This window comes from Daktulosphaira vitifoliae, unplaced genomic scaffold (assembly GCF_025091365.1).
Source record: "Daktulosphaira vitifoliae isolate Bord-2020 unplaced genomic scaffold, ASM2509136v1 Scaffold_3, whole genome shotgun sequence".
NCBI lineage: Eukaryota > Metazoa > Arthropoda > Insecta > Hemiptera > Phylloxeridae > Daktulosphaira > Daktulosphaira vitifoliae.
Genome location: NW_026099574.1, coordinates 15,576,152 through 15,592,121, shown reverse-complemented (window position 1 = coordinate 15,592,121; position 15,970 = coordinate 15,576,152). Strand labels below are relative to the sequence as shown.

General features: G+C 26.9%; 1 protein-coding gene across 3 annotated transcripts in view; it reads right to left on the bottom strand.

Moving 5' to 3' along the window:
• The window catches only part of LOC126902991 (dual specificity protein phosphatase 10), a 33,514-nt gene extending 22,627 nt beyond the window's left edge, over positions 1–10,887 (bottom strand). The window contains exons 1-2 of one of the 3 annotated variants that reach the window (XM_050680844.1): positions 10,506–10,887; positions 4,211–4,306 (exon numbers count right to left, since the gene is read on the bottom strand). In XM_050680844.1, coding sequence (XP_050536801.1) covers positions 4,211–4,306; positions 10,506–10,629 — 220 coding nt within the window. In that variant the 5' untranslated portion in view covers positions 10,630–10,887. Of the gene's footprint in view, positions 1–307; positions 558–4,210; positions 4,307–5,993; positions 6,132–10,505 lie in introns of those variants that run through there. The other 2 variants (XM_050680845.1, XM_050680847.1) reach the window with 2 other exon arrangements.
• Between the last annotated feature and the right edge of the window lie 5,083 nt (positions 10,888–15,970).

Sequence of the window (15,970 nt, the reverse complement as noted above, 5' to 3'; positions counted from 1 at the left end):
TATTGAGAGAAATTAAAACCAAATGTATACAAATACATTCTGGTTTGACTAGATGTCTTATTTACAATTTGAACGAGTATCATTTGTACTGTTAACGAGGGCAAAGCATCGAATTAAAATAATATTAAGTTTAAGTTATTATATTACATCAGGCTGGTTATGATAAAATTTACAAGGATGTTGCTTAATAACAAAATATATTTACGCAACCATTTATCCCGTGGACACATGAAACTCGATGCAATAACATTTTACAAACGGGTAACGGTCACAAAAGGGTAAGAAAATCTGTTGGTGTATGACTCACCTGTGACTCTATGTAATATTATATTGATCTTTCATTTTGGGGAGGAACTATTAGAGTCTCGCACCGGAGATTTTCTTTTGGCGGGAACAACGGGTCGGAAAAACCACTACTACGGTAGTAAAAAAAAGAAACAACATAAACCGAAATATTGTCAGAGTGTCACGACGGCGGTAAAAAGTTTAATTGATATGAGGTAATGTTGATTTTTAGTTGTTATTGAAACGCACGGTTTGAACAGAACGCATACAGTTATGCACTTCGCCGGTGGGTACGAACGACAAAATACTATATCGAAATTTTCAAGGTCCGACTTAGCACTGCGGTCGTGCGTTGTATAAAATGTATGCGAACTTGGTCCGTATAAATCTAAAAGCGCCGATGACTCATGTCGTAAGAACCAACGCATACGAACAGACACTATACTCTGGTTGGTCGACACGTTTCGTATACAACTTAAAAAAAAAAAAGTCATTGCTAACACCGCTAAAAAAACAACAATAATAATATTAGAACACTAATAACTTTGCCGTGACGCGCTATTAGAGTATCTATTGCGCTAACAGCATCGATTATACTTTCGTTCAATATAATTATTGTTATTTGCGTCTCATAGTAAAAAAAAATTACAACTGACCATGTCCGTCCTTAAGTTTTCTGCTTACTAATTACAACAAAATGTATTTTCTTTGCGCATAACAACATTATCGTTATTCAACATGAAAAGTCCTAGTCGACGGAACCGTTTTGTTTTACCTCGTGTATTAGACACTTAGCATTACTCGCGACTTTTTACATATTGATTTTCCAAAGCTTGCTAGGCCAACGATTACTGTCAACCTGCTACTGATAATAAATTATATTTCTCCATGTGCGACGACCGTGTCACGATAATAACAGGTGCACGACTAATTGTTTTGGAACGGGTCAAATACCTCATTCAACGATGGATATAATTAAGTAACAGCAACTAACACAAAAAAAAGCTCTCTATCTTTAGTACCAAGCCAAAAATGTGTCAGTTACGGAAATCCATAAATACACCGATGTGATCATAGGAATGACATTTTCGCGCTCTCCATTTTCGAAGTCAAGGGCGTTTATTTTCTTTTGCACATTTTTTAGAACCTAACTATTTGGCGGTATATTTAAAACAAATATATCGTTTATAAAAAGCCAAATATTACTTCTGCAACGGAATAACAAAGTGAGTCATTTTAAAGTGCCTCATTTCAGCGCAAACATTTTTAATCATAAATCTTATTATAATTTAATGATGGACATTTTTCTAAATGTTACTTTTTTCATTTCAACAAATTTTTCTACAAACCAAATAAATATGAATTTTTATTAAAAATATACCGATAAAAAATCTATACTGGTGTATTTAATATTTAATATATTCAAATAGTTAAAATTATCTTACAGCGTCTTTGATCACTCGTCCTGTGTTTCTATTATTAATATAAAAATCTTGTAAAGAATTACAAAGCTATTTTATTTGTATGTTTGTCTTTAATTCGTGAGGGATATTATACAAAATTAATGAAGATCTCACATTTAATGTATTAGTGTTTCTAACATTTTTGTTTCTTTTTCTTCAATGATTTCTTAGACAGGAATTAATTTTCGATTCATTTATGAATCATTAATTAATCAAAAGTTAAAATTAATATTGAAAATTATTTTGGGTTTCTTTTAGGTGCATATTTTTTTTTATTTTCTCAATCATTAAATATTATTAATGTCTATCCCTTATAAGAGTGACAACTTTATTTGTTCAATTGAAAACATACATAATTTACTAGTTTATGTAATAGATAATGATCCAATTAAGAAAATGACTGATCACTAACATTTTTTAGAAGCCGTATTTCGGGTTATTTATATTTTTTACCTAAGCGGGAAGAAGAGTAATCAGGAATTGACTAGTGATAAAAATAACAACACTCACGTCTCACCTTCAGTTATCGCTATAAAATGTCAATAACTTCCAGAATAGTGGTCCTAAAATTTGTCATCGATAAGTCATTTTCTTAATTATATACTTTTATTTAAAAATAAACTAGTTAATTATGTATGTTTCCATTTAAACAAATAAAGTTGACACTCCTATAAAGGATGGACATAAATAATACCGAATGATTGAGTAATTAAAACAAATATATGCTCATAAACGAAACAAAAAAAATTCTCAATATTAATTTTATCTTTTGATTATTAAGTAGTTCTTGATAAATGAATCATTCTGTATATTTCATATATATGCACATAATTCCGGACCCTACATATAGCCAACAAAGGAATTATAATAAAATTCCTCTATTTTACTATGTGAAAGAACAAATTATTAACCGATCATTAATTTTTATTTTTACTTGCCTTGATTACTGCTTCATTCAAGACGACACTTCATAGCTATACTTAGTTCGAAATGGCTAAAATTTAAACAATATGATCTATTAAAGAGATATGATCTATTAAGTTTCAACAACAACAATCCAAATAATTCAACGTAATAAGATAGACTGAAAAATTTATAATTCTTTAAAAAAGACAGAACCTAAAATAAAGAAATGTTCAAGGAAACAAGAGAGTAGAAATAAATGATAGTGGTGATGAGACATGTTCAGCCGCCAACTGCGTAAAAACCCTAGAAGATTTGAATTCGTTTTGTTCGCATCCCATAAGCATTTATGTTTCAAAAATGGTGGACGTTTTAATGAATTCTTTATTAATAATAATAAATCAGTGGCTAAGTTATCAGGCCCGGATTAACAAATCTAAACTACAGATCAAAATGTTCTTTTTCCCAAAACAAGTCCATTTAATTGAAATCCACGGCTCCCCTGTCCCCTTAATCCGAGCCTGAATAATATTAAAAATTTAAGCATTAAAAATAAAAATCTTACAAGAATTGTTTCAGGTTCAATGAAATGTTACTAAAAGCCGTAGACACTATGAATAGTATTTTATTTATAATAAATATTTGCTACAGATCTAAAATGTAGAGTTCGATTTCCGGTTGACTGTACAGCACCTGTTGATATCACACGTAACAGAAACTTTGCATAAAGGAGCGTTTTGAAAAAGAAAATTGATAAAAAAACTATGTAAAGATAAATAATTACATACGTCTGTATGCTGAACAAAAATAGTATAACCATTTGACGTACTTAGCCATTCTATAATTGAAAAATATATAACAGGCAGTTTGAAAAAATCAATAAAAAAAATAATGAGTTTTTTTTTTTTTGATACCTAAATAATAAGTATATTTGATAGGTACGTACTCTATTAATATTTAAATTGTATAGTATTTAAAATAAATTGCATTTTTTTACTTTTGTAGGTAATCCAAAGTATATTTGTGGTTTAATAAACTATAAATATATACATACAGTAACTATCCTACGTCAAATAGTTAAGCTTTTAAATATAAAAACTCAAATATCCTTTTTTTAGCCTCGTTTTAGAAAGCGCTTGATTTAAGCTGTTGGAAATTTAATATTTTGTTATTTACACACAAACGTACACATATATGTATACAGGAAGAGTTTTAAAAACATTAATATTATAAAAGCATAATAAAGTTAATCACGGTCACATTATACAACTGCTTTACTATAATATTTGTGTGATATATTCTATACATGCTTTGGGATATCAATTGATGCATTAACAACTTTTTAACTAATCATTTAAATTATTAATTATAATATCACTATTTTCAACGTCTTTCCAGAATTAGTAAAAAAATGAAAACTACTCTACTTATAGAAATTACACTATCCATTATTTATCTTAAACGAACTCTTAAACATCTATTCTTAATTATTATCCAAAAATTTACAATTAACCTATAACCTTTCAAAAATGTCTTCATCTATTGAGTTTTGTACTTACCGCGATCATTACAGTTATTGATGGACAAGGACCGTTTTCTGGATGGTGACTGAATCTCAGCTAATCTCGGTATAGCTATTCCAATCATGTTGACGTCTAAAATAAAAAATAAATACTAACACTATTAAATTGCTAATACAATATAATTTTAAGAAAATTAAACCCCTAGTTCACTTAAAATTATACTAATAAAAAATTAACAATATCGTATTTTTCAGTGGATGTTTATTGTGTTTATTTCCCTTGAGCTAGTTTGCAAGTAAATGTCCCAAAACAAAATTAATGGCTCGTTTTCTAATAATAAGTACTCTAAATTATTTATTTTGTACAATTCTCTTGATTCGCATCTATATATGTTTGTTTTAATTTCTTCTGAAACTATGTAAGGTCCGGTTATAATTGTTCTAAAGTTACTTTTATTTAGTGTATTTTTGGAACCTTAAACATTTCTAAATAAATTGAAATTAATGGTCAATTTTTATAAATAATTATGCTATGTTCAAGATTAATTGTGAAAACTACCTTTACAAAGGTTATGTGTCTTACATCGTCTCGTAATAGTTATCTTATATGATATGGAAATCATTAATTTAAATTATTAAAAATTATATTTTTAATATTTTGAAAAAAATTCTGGTAGGGATTTTAAACATTTTCTTGTTTTATCACTCACTTTGAAATTAATAGTTTTTTTTTTTACTTTTAGTAGTTTTAAGATCAAAAAAAAATTATCAATATAATTTTAAATTATATTCCTCCTAAAAAAATTTCTGTTTGCATTAGCGGATAAGGTAATCTTAACATTTTTTAGTTTTGCTAACAGGGTGTAGTGAGGTTGGTCTGGAGGTCCCCGAACTCCACCTCTCCTCTACAAATATGCCACATATTTAAATAAGCACAGCCTCCCACTTAAGAAGAGTCAAAATTAATAATGAAGTTATATTTAGATCACAAATTCTATAGATAAAAATATTGGCCTGTATTACACAAATAAATTTAGATTTTAAGTTGATATCATCAGTTTGCAATTTCGATGTTAACACTGTAACATTCAATTTCAAGGGCGAACGATATTGAAAATAGACCACAGATATTCAAAAAATTGTAAGACAAATGTTATTTCAACTAACACTTCATTTAATTCGTAGAAAACAAATTTAAAATCAATAATCGTGATTCAGATACAAAGGAATTTTTTAAATTTCATAATGTTTCTCTGACATTCCTCAAGTATTAGTATATTGGAAAAACTGATTCGTATTTATTTTACAGTATCAGGGTCCCCTTAAGAAAACATAATTCTTTAAACGTCTTATTTAATTATACATGATAAAATATAACGTTTTCCCTTTACGGAATAGGTAAGATTTTACTAATTTATTTTATTTGTTATATTGTTTGTGATGCATACAAATGTTTATTAGATGTTTCATAAACAAACGGATTCATGTATAAGCAAAGAAATTTGATGAACGTATAGTAATTGTTTAAATTATTGTTTACCGTTGAGTAAAAAACAATAATATTAGGTAAAAAATACAATTAGTTAACTATTTAAACAAAAGTAGGTCACATATTTTTCTTAACGAAATTTGATGATAACATTAATAAATTTGACGAACAATTTTCTTCCTTGCTATATCTATTTTGTTGGACTTCAAGCAGTTAAAAAATCTATCTATTCTTTCGATATACAAAAAAAAAAAAATACATTTATTTATTTTATTAAAAAAAAATTATAAGCATCTATGACAGAGTTAAGATTAGATAGTATTTTTCTTACCTATAAAATTATTAATCCACAAACTAATTATACCACAAAAATGCCACGTTAAGAATCACGTCGGAGTAAAAACTATTACACTGACGAAAAATATTTATCCGACTGATCAGCACAGCTCGACGGTATAAAAAAGAGTGACACTCATATTTCTGTCACCATAACCGCATGCAGTAGAAACGCAGACGAACCTAATAGCCTTGAGATACTACAATTTGCTACTATGATTGACCTTAATGCAGTAAAATATAAATATTAATACAGGAACCATAACAAAAAACGATTATAGCGGAAGGACGAACATCGAGTTTAGTGTAAATCTTTGTAAGCAATTAGATTTGTTTTATTTTAAATCATTAATTTACACTTTTTATTGTATCGATATTCTTGGAGACCATTGGTTAGTGTAAACTGAAATTTCACTATAATAAACGAAATAATCGTAACTTAATATTATTTTGTCTATTATCGTAAGATAAATTTCTTCAATGTAATTGCATCAAAGAAAAACAGTGATTTAATTTAGTAAATTTAGTATAATTGATTAAATGCTTTACTAAGAAATGACTGAAAAAATTATTAAATTTTGATTACAATCACAAAATTATCCTGACATTAAATGTTTTAAATATTGAAAACTTGTACAAAAAATACAATAATATAATTATTTGAGAGGCATACTATTACAAACGATAAATAATCAGTCACTAATTTTTTATTCACACAGTAAAAGTAAATAATTTCTCAATATACAAGAACAATATGTTAAGTATGAGATCAAATTTTAGACTAAAAATTTATAAAAAAAAAAAAAAAGTATGAGTAAATTTTCAACAAATAACTAATTAAAAATTATGAGCAATTTTTTGTCATAACTGAAAGAGAACTGTCACCTTTTTTACTTCCTCAAACTTTTTCTTTTTGAAATTAATCAATCCTATGCATTTTGAATCTCAACTTCGTAAATTCTTATGTTGTCAAGGATTAATAATCGAAATTAATTATGTAAATATAAATAAAAATCGGGTAATCGGTTCGTATAACAAATCAATTCAGAGGCCTACTAGAATAACCCGACAACTACTTTTTGAAAATTTTTCAAAAAAACAAACACTATATGTTTTATACTTAAACACAGCTATAACTCGATGAATAATCATTGAACGTATTTTTTTATTGAATCTTTACAAAAAGTCTCTGCTGTATAATATTATATCAAAAAGTTAATTTTCAAAAAAAGAATAGTGATGACAAGTTATAAAAGAAGTCTCTTCAATTAGAATTTTAATTTACTTTGAATTACAAATAAAATTCGATATATTAGTACTAAATTTTCAGTATAACTAATTACAATTTGAACGATATTTAAAAGTAAATTACTTCGACCAACACTGCTCTGTAGACATCATTCATTCTATGTCTGTTAATTAACTAAATAATCAGAAATGATTGCCGCTAAATTATAGTTAAAACGTACAAGATAGTGTTTTCTTTTTTCCACAATCTTGGCTGAAAGTTAATTTTTTGTAAAATTAATAAAATGTACACAATATTTTTTTATATGATGCACAAGTTTTACACGAAAAGAAAAATATTTATACTTAATACTTTATAATAGTAGAATACTACAATTATTAAGTAACAAAGTGTAATTGTTGTATTATTCATACTTGAATACTATACAGTATAAATGTGGACCTCGTGTATATAATATATATCATCATGAAGTCATTATTTATGTTTGACTCATGATATATTTCCGATTATTAGACATCCAATTCTATAACAGCCTTTTGAAAGAAATTCCTCGAAATACAATTAAAATTTTTTTCTTGAGTTGAAGTATTTGTTACATAATAATATTTAAATATCACAGTTTTATATCAAACTTTTTTTACACAAGTGTGGACACTTTATTATAGACTCAAAGAGATCAATATGAGTATACTTCATCTAACACGGCTTCAAAAACGTATATCATCTCCAAAAACTTGAAGCTATATAATATTACTAAAAATATCTATTATTCCGGTTACAAATAAACTTTTGCCTCTTTCAATACATCAAAAATGTGTAACGCTGCCCAACTTATATGAACAACGGTTTAAATAACGAAAGAAATCGTTTTTAATAAAAAAACGTGTTTGTGTAAATATACTACCTTCCTCTTCGCCAATCGCTGAGTTAGATATACTTGTACATAATTAAAATAACAGAAAAAGGTATTTTTCCATAATATAACTAAAAAAGACAATAAAAAAATTTAATTTTTTTTATCTAAGTATATTTTTTCCAGGATAGTACAAATGCTTTTTGCAAAGGTATATTCGTTCCTCTAATTAATGTGTGTTGTATCCTAATTCAATAAAAATACTCAGATAAATCAAATTGGAAAATTAGAAATGTTTTAAAAGAAGGAAGTTAAAAAAAAATCAATGAAAATTACAGCCAAATATTTTATTTTTTTAAATTTTAAGTCTAAATTTATTGAATTTAATTACAACAATTAATATTTAATTTTAAGTGATTTTATTGTAATGAAAGATACAATATTTTTTTTAGTTGGGATTCTTATCAACTTTTAATAATAATTAAAATTAAAAATAACTCGGTATTTTAAAAATATCGATAAAATGGCGTAGTTTTAATAATTTTTTTAAAAAAGTAGTGCATAATAATATAATATTGTTTATTTATTTTTGTGTTCATTGAAAAAAATCAATATACTGATTAATATTATTAAAGCTATCTTTAAGTATCAGTTACAAATCAGTTTATGGACAATTATGTAATAATGTAATAACACAATGGTATTTAAGTTACAGAAGTAATGCTTTGTATAAAATTAGCATTAGCCACAGGTCTATATCTGGGAGGGCATCTGATATTACTCACATTATTTTTCTTAGAAATTATTAAATTTCATATTAATAGGCAATAATATGACGTTTTTTCCAATTGGAAAGGTTGTAAAGCATATAGCCCCATTTTATACATGATTGTTTAATTGTGTACATCAAATAACAAATACATAACTTATAAAATTAACACTATAAATTTTCTCTAATGAAATTTATTTTGTAAAAGCATTGTAATAATATTATGAGCTATTATCAAGGAAAATATTGACATTTTTTTTTGTGTTAAGTATAACAGTTAATTATTGAATTTTTTTAATGTTTTTAACATTTGTCATTTTTTTTGGCTAAATATATGATGTGATATCTTTGTAACGAAACAAACTTCCTAAAATTGGTTCAGGCTATAATATCATTAAACTTAAGATTTTGATAAAATTTCATTTATATGACCGTATAGTATAATGTCTCTTCATCATTTCTCCCTATTTACCTTATTTATACATTTTTTTTAGTTAATGAAAAATATAATAATAATTGTGATTTCAGAATCATTTTAGAGTAATACAAACAAAGCTGCATCGAAAATGATTCAGTTAGTTTAAAATGTTTATGAAACTTTCTATTTTTAATTTTTAAAAAGAAATTGAAAATTAGCCTAAAAATGCATTTTTATAATAAATTCCATTAAAATAGCACAGCAAAAATAGACATACATTATTTTAAGAATAAAAAAAAATTTAACGACATTTTTATAATCAGCTTGTAAAATATATTTATTCAATAGAATCTAGATACAACATTGTTATATTTTATTTTGTATTTAGCAGTAAAAAGAAACAATTATTTAAATTGATTTGAATAAGCAATAATTTAGCAGATGGATTTTATTTTATTTATATAGCTATGAATTCATAGCTACGTAAATATAGTCAGAAGCGGTCAAGTGATTTTTCCGTGGGAGGGGATGAATAATTATTACGTTTTAGGGATTTTTTATTCATACCAAGACATTATTGGACTACAACATATGCATAAATGATTTTTTCCTTATTAAGCTTATTAAAAATATTTAATTTATTTTAGAATAGTACCCCCTTGAGTTAACATACTATAAATAAATAACCAAGACTTAAAATTTTATTTTCAAAATTTGTAAAATTAATAATTTGGTTATATTAACTATAACTAAATTTTAGTATATAAATTTTCCAAAATATAAAATACATATACCTAATGAAAATTGTACAAAAATGTATTAATAATTTAATTTAAGGGTATGTCAAGGGGTATCTATCACTCTGTAATCCCTTCCCATTTGACCTCCACTGAATACAGTATATTATATTATTGAGCATATTATACTCAATTGTAATAAACAATCATGTAAATTTGAATATGAATTTTTCTACTGGAATTAATTAATTAATTTAACAAAAATTCGTAATGAGTTATTACTCATTACTATATCTATTAGTTGTTTTTGCACTAAATAAGTATTTCAACTGTTATCAAAGTGTTATTTAATAATCATAATGATTAAGTAAATATCTTATTAAAATTACTTAATATTTTTAAGTTAGTAGTTTTTAGGTTAATACTTTTCATTATAGAGAACAAAGTGTTGAGTTAAGCATAAGAAGAATATCTCAATTACCTTGGTCAAGAGACTCGTGTCGTTTCAAACGGCTCTTGCCGAAGCACATTTTCAGTGTTTTCATCCCCCAAATCTTCCTATGTTTCTTATGGGCTATGCCCAAATCCGTCGCATCTCGACGCATATTTTAGTAAAAAGAGAAAAATATAAGTTTTTCAGAAAATATTTACACGTGTTTTTATGAAACAGCGAAAGAACGCACAGTAGTCATATAATATGAGTAGATAGGTGTTATGTTAAAAAATGAACTGACTTTGTACAAATTACAAAACTATGTGAGAATATAATATATATAAAAAAAATGTTTATGCGTTGTAACTTGCGTAGAGTCAAAACCGACAAGGTTCACTAACTTTCAATGTTGCACTTGTATAAATGTTCCCGTTTCACGTAAACCGTAATAGCTTGTCCACAAATTTACGATAAGATAACAAGTGATGTTTGTCGGGTATATACATTATGTTAATGAAATTTACCCAGCTTAATTAGATAATATCTAAATAGAGTGTATGTTATACACTCTAAGGTTAAAAATACGTATAAAAAACGGGTTTCTTCGAAATTTCACCAAATCTTTTGAATAACAGAAGAAATATTATTAAAAAGATATTTAATAATAAAAGTAATAAATTGTATTCCGTTTCCTATAATTATATCAACGGTCATTCACCGCATATGTTCTATTTTTACAAGGAAAAATATATATTTCTACTGTTTTATTGTAATCTATTTTTGTCTAAAAATTTTAAATCACTAGCCGACCCCTCAAGATTATAATTTTACGATACATTATTAGCACCAAAACACCTGTCCATCGATGATTTATAATAATTACTTTACTTATGTCGCCTAACACTGATGCTTATCTCCTATACACATACTTCTGCACACCATTATTTTTTTAATATTTTGACGTTGTTAGTGGCATTTGACAATGAAAACTGTTCAAATACTCAGTGGCGCCGATACCTTAATATATTACAGACAATTAGTTGAAACGTGCCAACTTAGCGTTTATGGAAGGAGTTAAAATAAGTTTAAAACATTTAAACAAACATAGTCGGTCCATCACCTGAAATAGATTCGGCGCCACTATAAATTATATTTCCAGTGCAACTAAACATATTTCAACTGCACAAAACATGTTCATGTCATATCTGTTTGAAAATCCACACACACATATACGAACGAGATAATTGATTTGAATTGTCTTTTATTTATCATCAATAGTGTGTATAAGGAAAAGCACGAGGCGGTGCGGCCTCTTCTCGTGCAATTTTTATAAAATATTATTCATCATTTTATTATGAACTGAACTCAAAAAAAAAGAAACGTTGTAGAGCCTAAGTTATTATTTAAAAATTAGAATAACAAACGAAACTCAAACAGAGGAATGTGTTTAAGCTTAAATCCGTAGTTATCTTTTGTTCGGCGGTTGCTGTAGTCGATTGGCGGCGGTGTTGTTGTTTTTCCGGCCCCATGTTTTCCGCACGTAAGCTTTTGAAGGGCCGTGATAGGATGTTGCCAAGCGCACTTTAGCAGACATTTATAATACTATAAAAAACAACAACAATGATAGCAACAAAAACTCCAGCCGAGGGTCTGAATCCAGATTAAGACGGAAATATTGTGAGTCATCAGCTCGGAGCCGCATACCCGTATTGCCGCTGTTCAGTCTCCTGTGCTTATTAATAGAGTGAACTCGAAGGGACCTCCCACATAAACGCACATCACGAGAAACATCATATGCATAAATGAACCTTTTCCGGTCAGTCGCTTTTTAAAGTTATGACAAAAACAAAAGAATGTCGCATTCAGACAAAATAATGATCGTACTATGACCATTTGTCTTAGTATATAACCAAAAAAAAAAAATGTATGGTGGAAAAATATGTATCCATTTTTAATTAATACTTAGTTGCAAAGGTTTAAATGCCTAGGGAAAACATAATATAATTATTTTATCTATTTTGTGTACAATTTATAATTATGAAAGGATTATGTCTCAATTCTTGATTATTGATAAATTTGAGATTTTTATCAACAATTTTTTTTTTTTTTTTAAATAACATGGTTATTTCAAACCATCGTATCTGAACATTTTCGACAAAATATCACTTACGCCATTTAGTCTGCAAACAGTCGATATAATCAAAAAGTAGAAGCTATAGTTTTAATTAACGATTGCATTAGTTAATAGAAGATTAAAAATGAGTGGCGTCACCACTAAATAATTTTCTTTGGTGATTGAATAAGTTAACTATAATTACCGTATATCTCTTATGTCATTAATTGTCGTTATTAGTTAATACATAAAACAACATTTTCAATTCCTTTGAAACATCTAACATTCATTTTTAATTGTTAATAATTAGAAAATATTTTTTTGTTTAATAATATTAATGATTCAGGGCCTGAGTATAGATAATCCTATGGATTTTACTCGTAATAAATGATAAACACAGTTGTAATTTAGATTTATTATGACTGATGCGTATAAAAACAAAACGTTTCCTCTGTACTATTTGATTACTTACATTTCTTTGAAAATTATCAAATATATTTTAAAATACTTCTCAATTTTCAAATATTATTAGGTACAATTTGAAAATTAATTTTCATTTTTTTACTATAAATTAATTTAATAAAACATTTATTTGGTCAAGTTACGATCAAGTTTATTTCTCTTAATCTTTCCGTTTGGTTTTCATTTAAAAATATTAATCATTAACATTGAAACACATTTTTTTACGCCCTGGCGACGACACATCACCGATACGACGTACGTACGAAGCGACGTCGTACCGAAACGGTATCTCCTCCAGACGACACTCCGTCCTCTACGATTCGCTTTTGCCGCCTTCTCTATATTGCGTTGCAAACCCTTAGTTTCTGTAGCGAAACTAGTTTTCTTTATTGCTATTTTCATAGTTTAACACTATATCATAGAAATATAATGATAGCGATAACAAATTCAACTGGCCACTACATCAAATACACGGTTTGGTTTTTAAAACTAATGAACTTAATAGTAAGGGGTATTGTTGTTTAAAATCAACAAATATAAATACATTTTGACTAAAATAAAAGTACAATATTTAATTTTTCATCAAACAATAACGTTGTTAAAAGTTAGTATAAATAATTGATAGAAAAAATATAATTAAATATATATCATTCATGTAATTTTTCAATATACAATTCATTAACCGAGTAACTGAATTTTTAAAATCTATTGAATAATAATTTTGATAGTTAAAACATGTTTCATTAGAATTGTATATTGAATTATGATTAAATTAAAGCACGTATTAGGTAATTTTTTGTCTTTAGACTTTCTATAGGTTCCCAAATATGACCTACAAAAAATACCTACATAAATAATACAATTTGCAGAGCTAATTATTTATGTATTTTAGAAAGATTTTTATTATACTCGGTGGATATTTTAAATGGTAGTTGTGATTAGACCATTATAGGAAAAAATAAATCACTGTTTGTACCATTAAATAATAAAAAGCAGTTTTAATGTCTATAACATGGATCCTAATCTCATTAAAAAAATTCAACATATCTCAAGGCTACTCACAGAATGTTTTATTTCTAGTATATATATTTTAGAGTATGACTTCACTTACATTTGAACTTCTTTAAGTAGTGCAAATACTTTCCGATCTCTTATAGAGGGTGTGGATATGTTTATTGTTTGATGATTTATTACCCAAGTAAAAAATAAGCATTTCAAATCGTTATAAACATGGATTCGCACTTATGTCTCCTCGATTTTAAAATTTTAGTTCGGTTTCCACGTAATAGGCATGACTTTAAAAGTTACTTTGACATTAATAATGGAAAGTATTTTTAACTGATTTTAAAAATAAAACTTTGTGTTTGGCGTGCTTTTGCTTTTTATCATAATATTATACCATATCTTTTTGGTGATAACTTTCTTAACAATTTTAAATTTACAAACTAATTTTTTTATTCATCATAATTATTTCCATTTTTTTTAATATAATAATGATAATTAAGAATAATTTATATTATAATGACTTTAAAACAGATGGTTAATTAATTCTTGTTTTATTTAAATATTCACCTTGACCTTAGTTTTAATTAAATAAATAAATTCTTAAATAAATTCTTGAAAAAATGTACTTTGATAGTAAATTCATATAAAACTAAATTATTTTAATTTTCTTTTATTAGGAATTTCATAAAACGAGCCAAATCCCTAAGAATCCTACCTACTATTAAAGTTAACCTATGTTCTCAATTGTATTTTTGTAATATTAATCCTCGTTCTCATTTAGATAGTTTGTTTTATTAACTATATAAGTTGATACGTTTATTTTGTATTATTAGTATCACCGTCTGTGGTAACAACAACCACACAAAAAATGTCATCGCGTCCTATTCATCCTATTCCAGATAACTCTAATAGGATTATATATTTATTATAAATTTTTTTACCTTTGAAACTTAAGCATCATCAAGTTCAAAACTCTATTTGTGCCTATGGGTTTATGGCTATCTTTATCATATTATACAAATAATTAGATGTATAAAATAACATACAAATTATTACCAAGTAATTTAGGCCTTAATTACATTATGCGAAATCATAATTATTAAAGCCATTACTACCGTAACATATAAATCAATATTTAAGATAAGTACTAGTACCGTAGTCAGAAAATTGATGGGGTTGTGAAGCACATGACCTTGAGGTAATCCAACTCTGTATAGTAAATAATTTAAAGCAGAGACATAGATGATAAACGGTGATGCACGCGAATAAAAATTGCAAGGACGGCATAGGGTTGTAAGGTATTTTTACATGTTTTAAAACGTCTTAGTTAAATATATTTAAGATGTTATACTGTTCATTTTTACTCTTTAATTTTTAAAAAATAAATAAGAATACATTTGATGTCGTAAACATAATAATAATTATTAATAATAATACTCATGCAATATATATTATAATTTATTACGTTTGATTAGCAAATAATACTCTATTTTGAAACCCAAGCCAAGTAAATTTAGGCGCTACGAATAATTTTGAGTACCAAAATGGGAATTTATACACCTAAAACATCCGATTTGTTCTAAATTTTAATGGCCTGGTAGTAGTAACATCTTTGGTTTTGCGATTAGTCATTACATTACATCGATTTCCGTTCTGAGGGTGGCAGCTAAACGACCACATTGAGCTTTTCTTCATTGATATCGTTTTAGATTAGTTGTCTATTCTTATCGCATTTCAATCCGTTAGTATGTGTGCTTATTTATCTGTAGCGAACAGTGTGATGCGACGACAACAGTTTGGGTTATCGCAAAACGGTCTTTGTGGTAATGTTAAATGTACAAAATACACACGACACGTGCCAGTTAGTCTGGTGCACGTGTAAGCTCTTCTCACCGCTGCCGGCGGGACAAATAACACAGAAGAGTGCCAACCC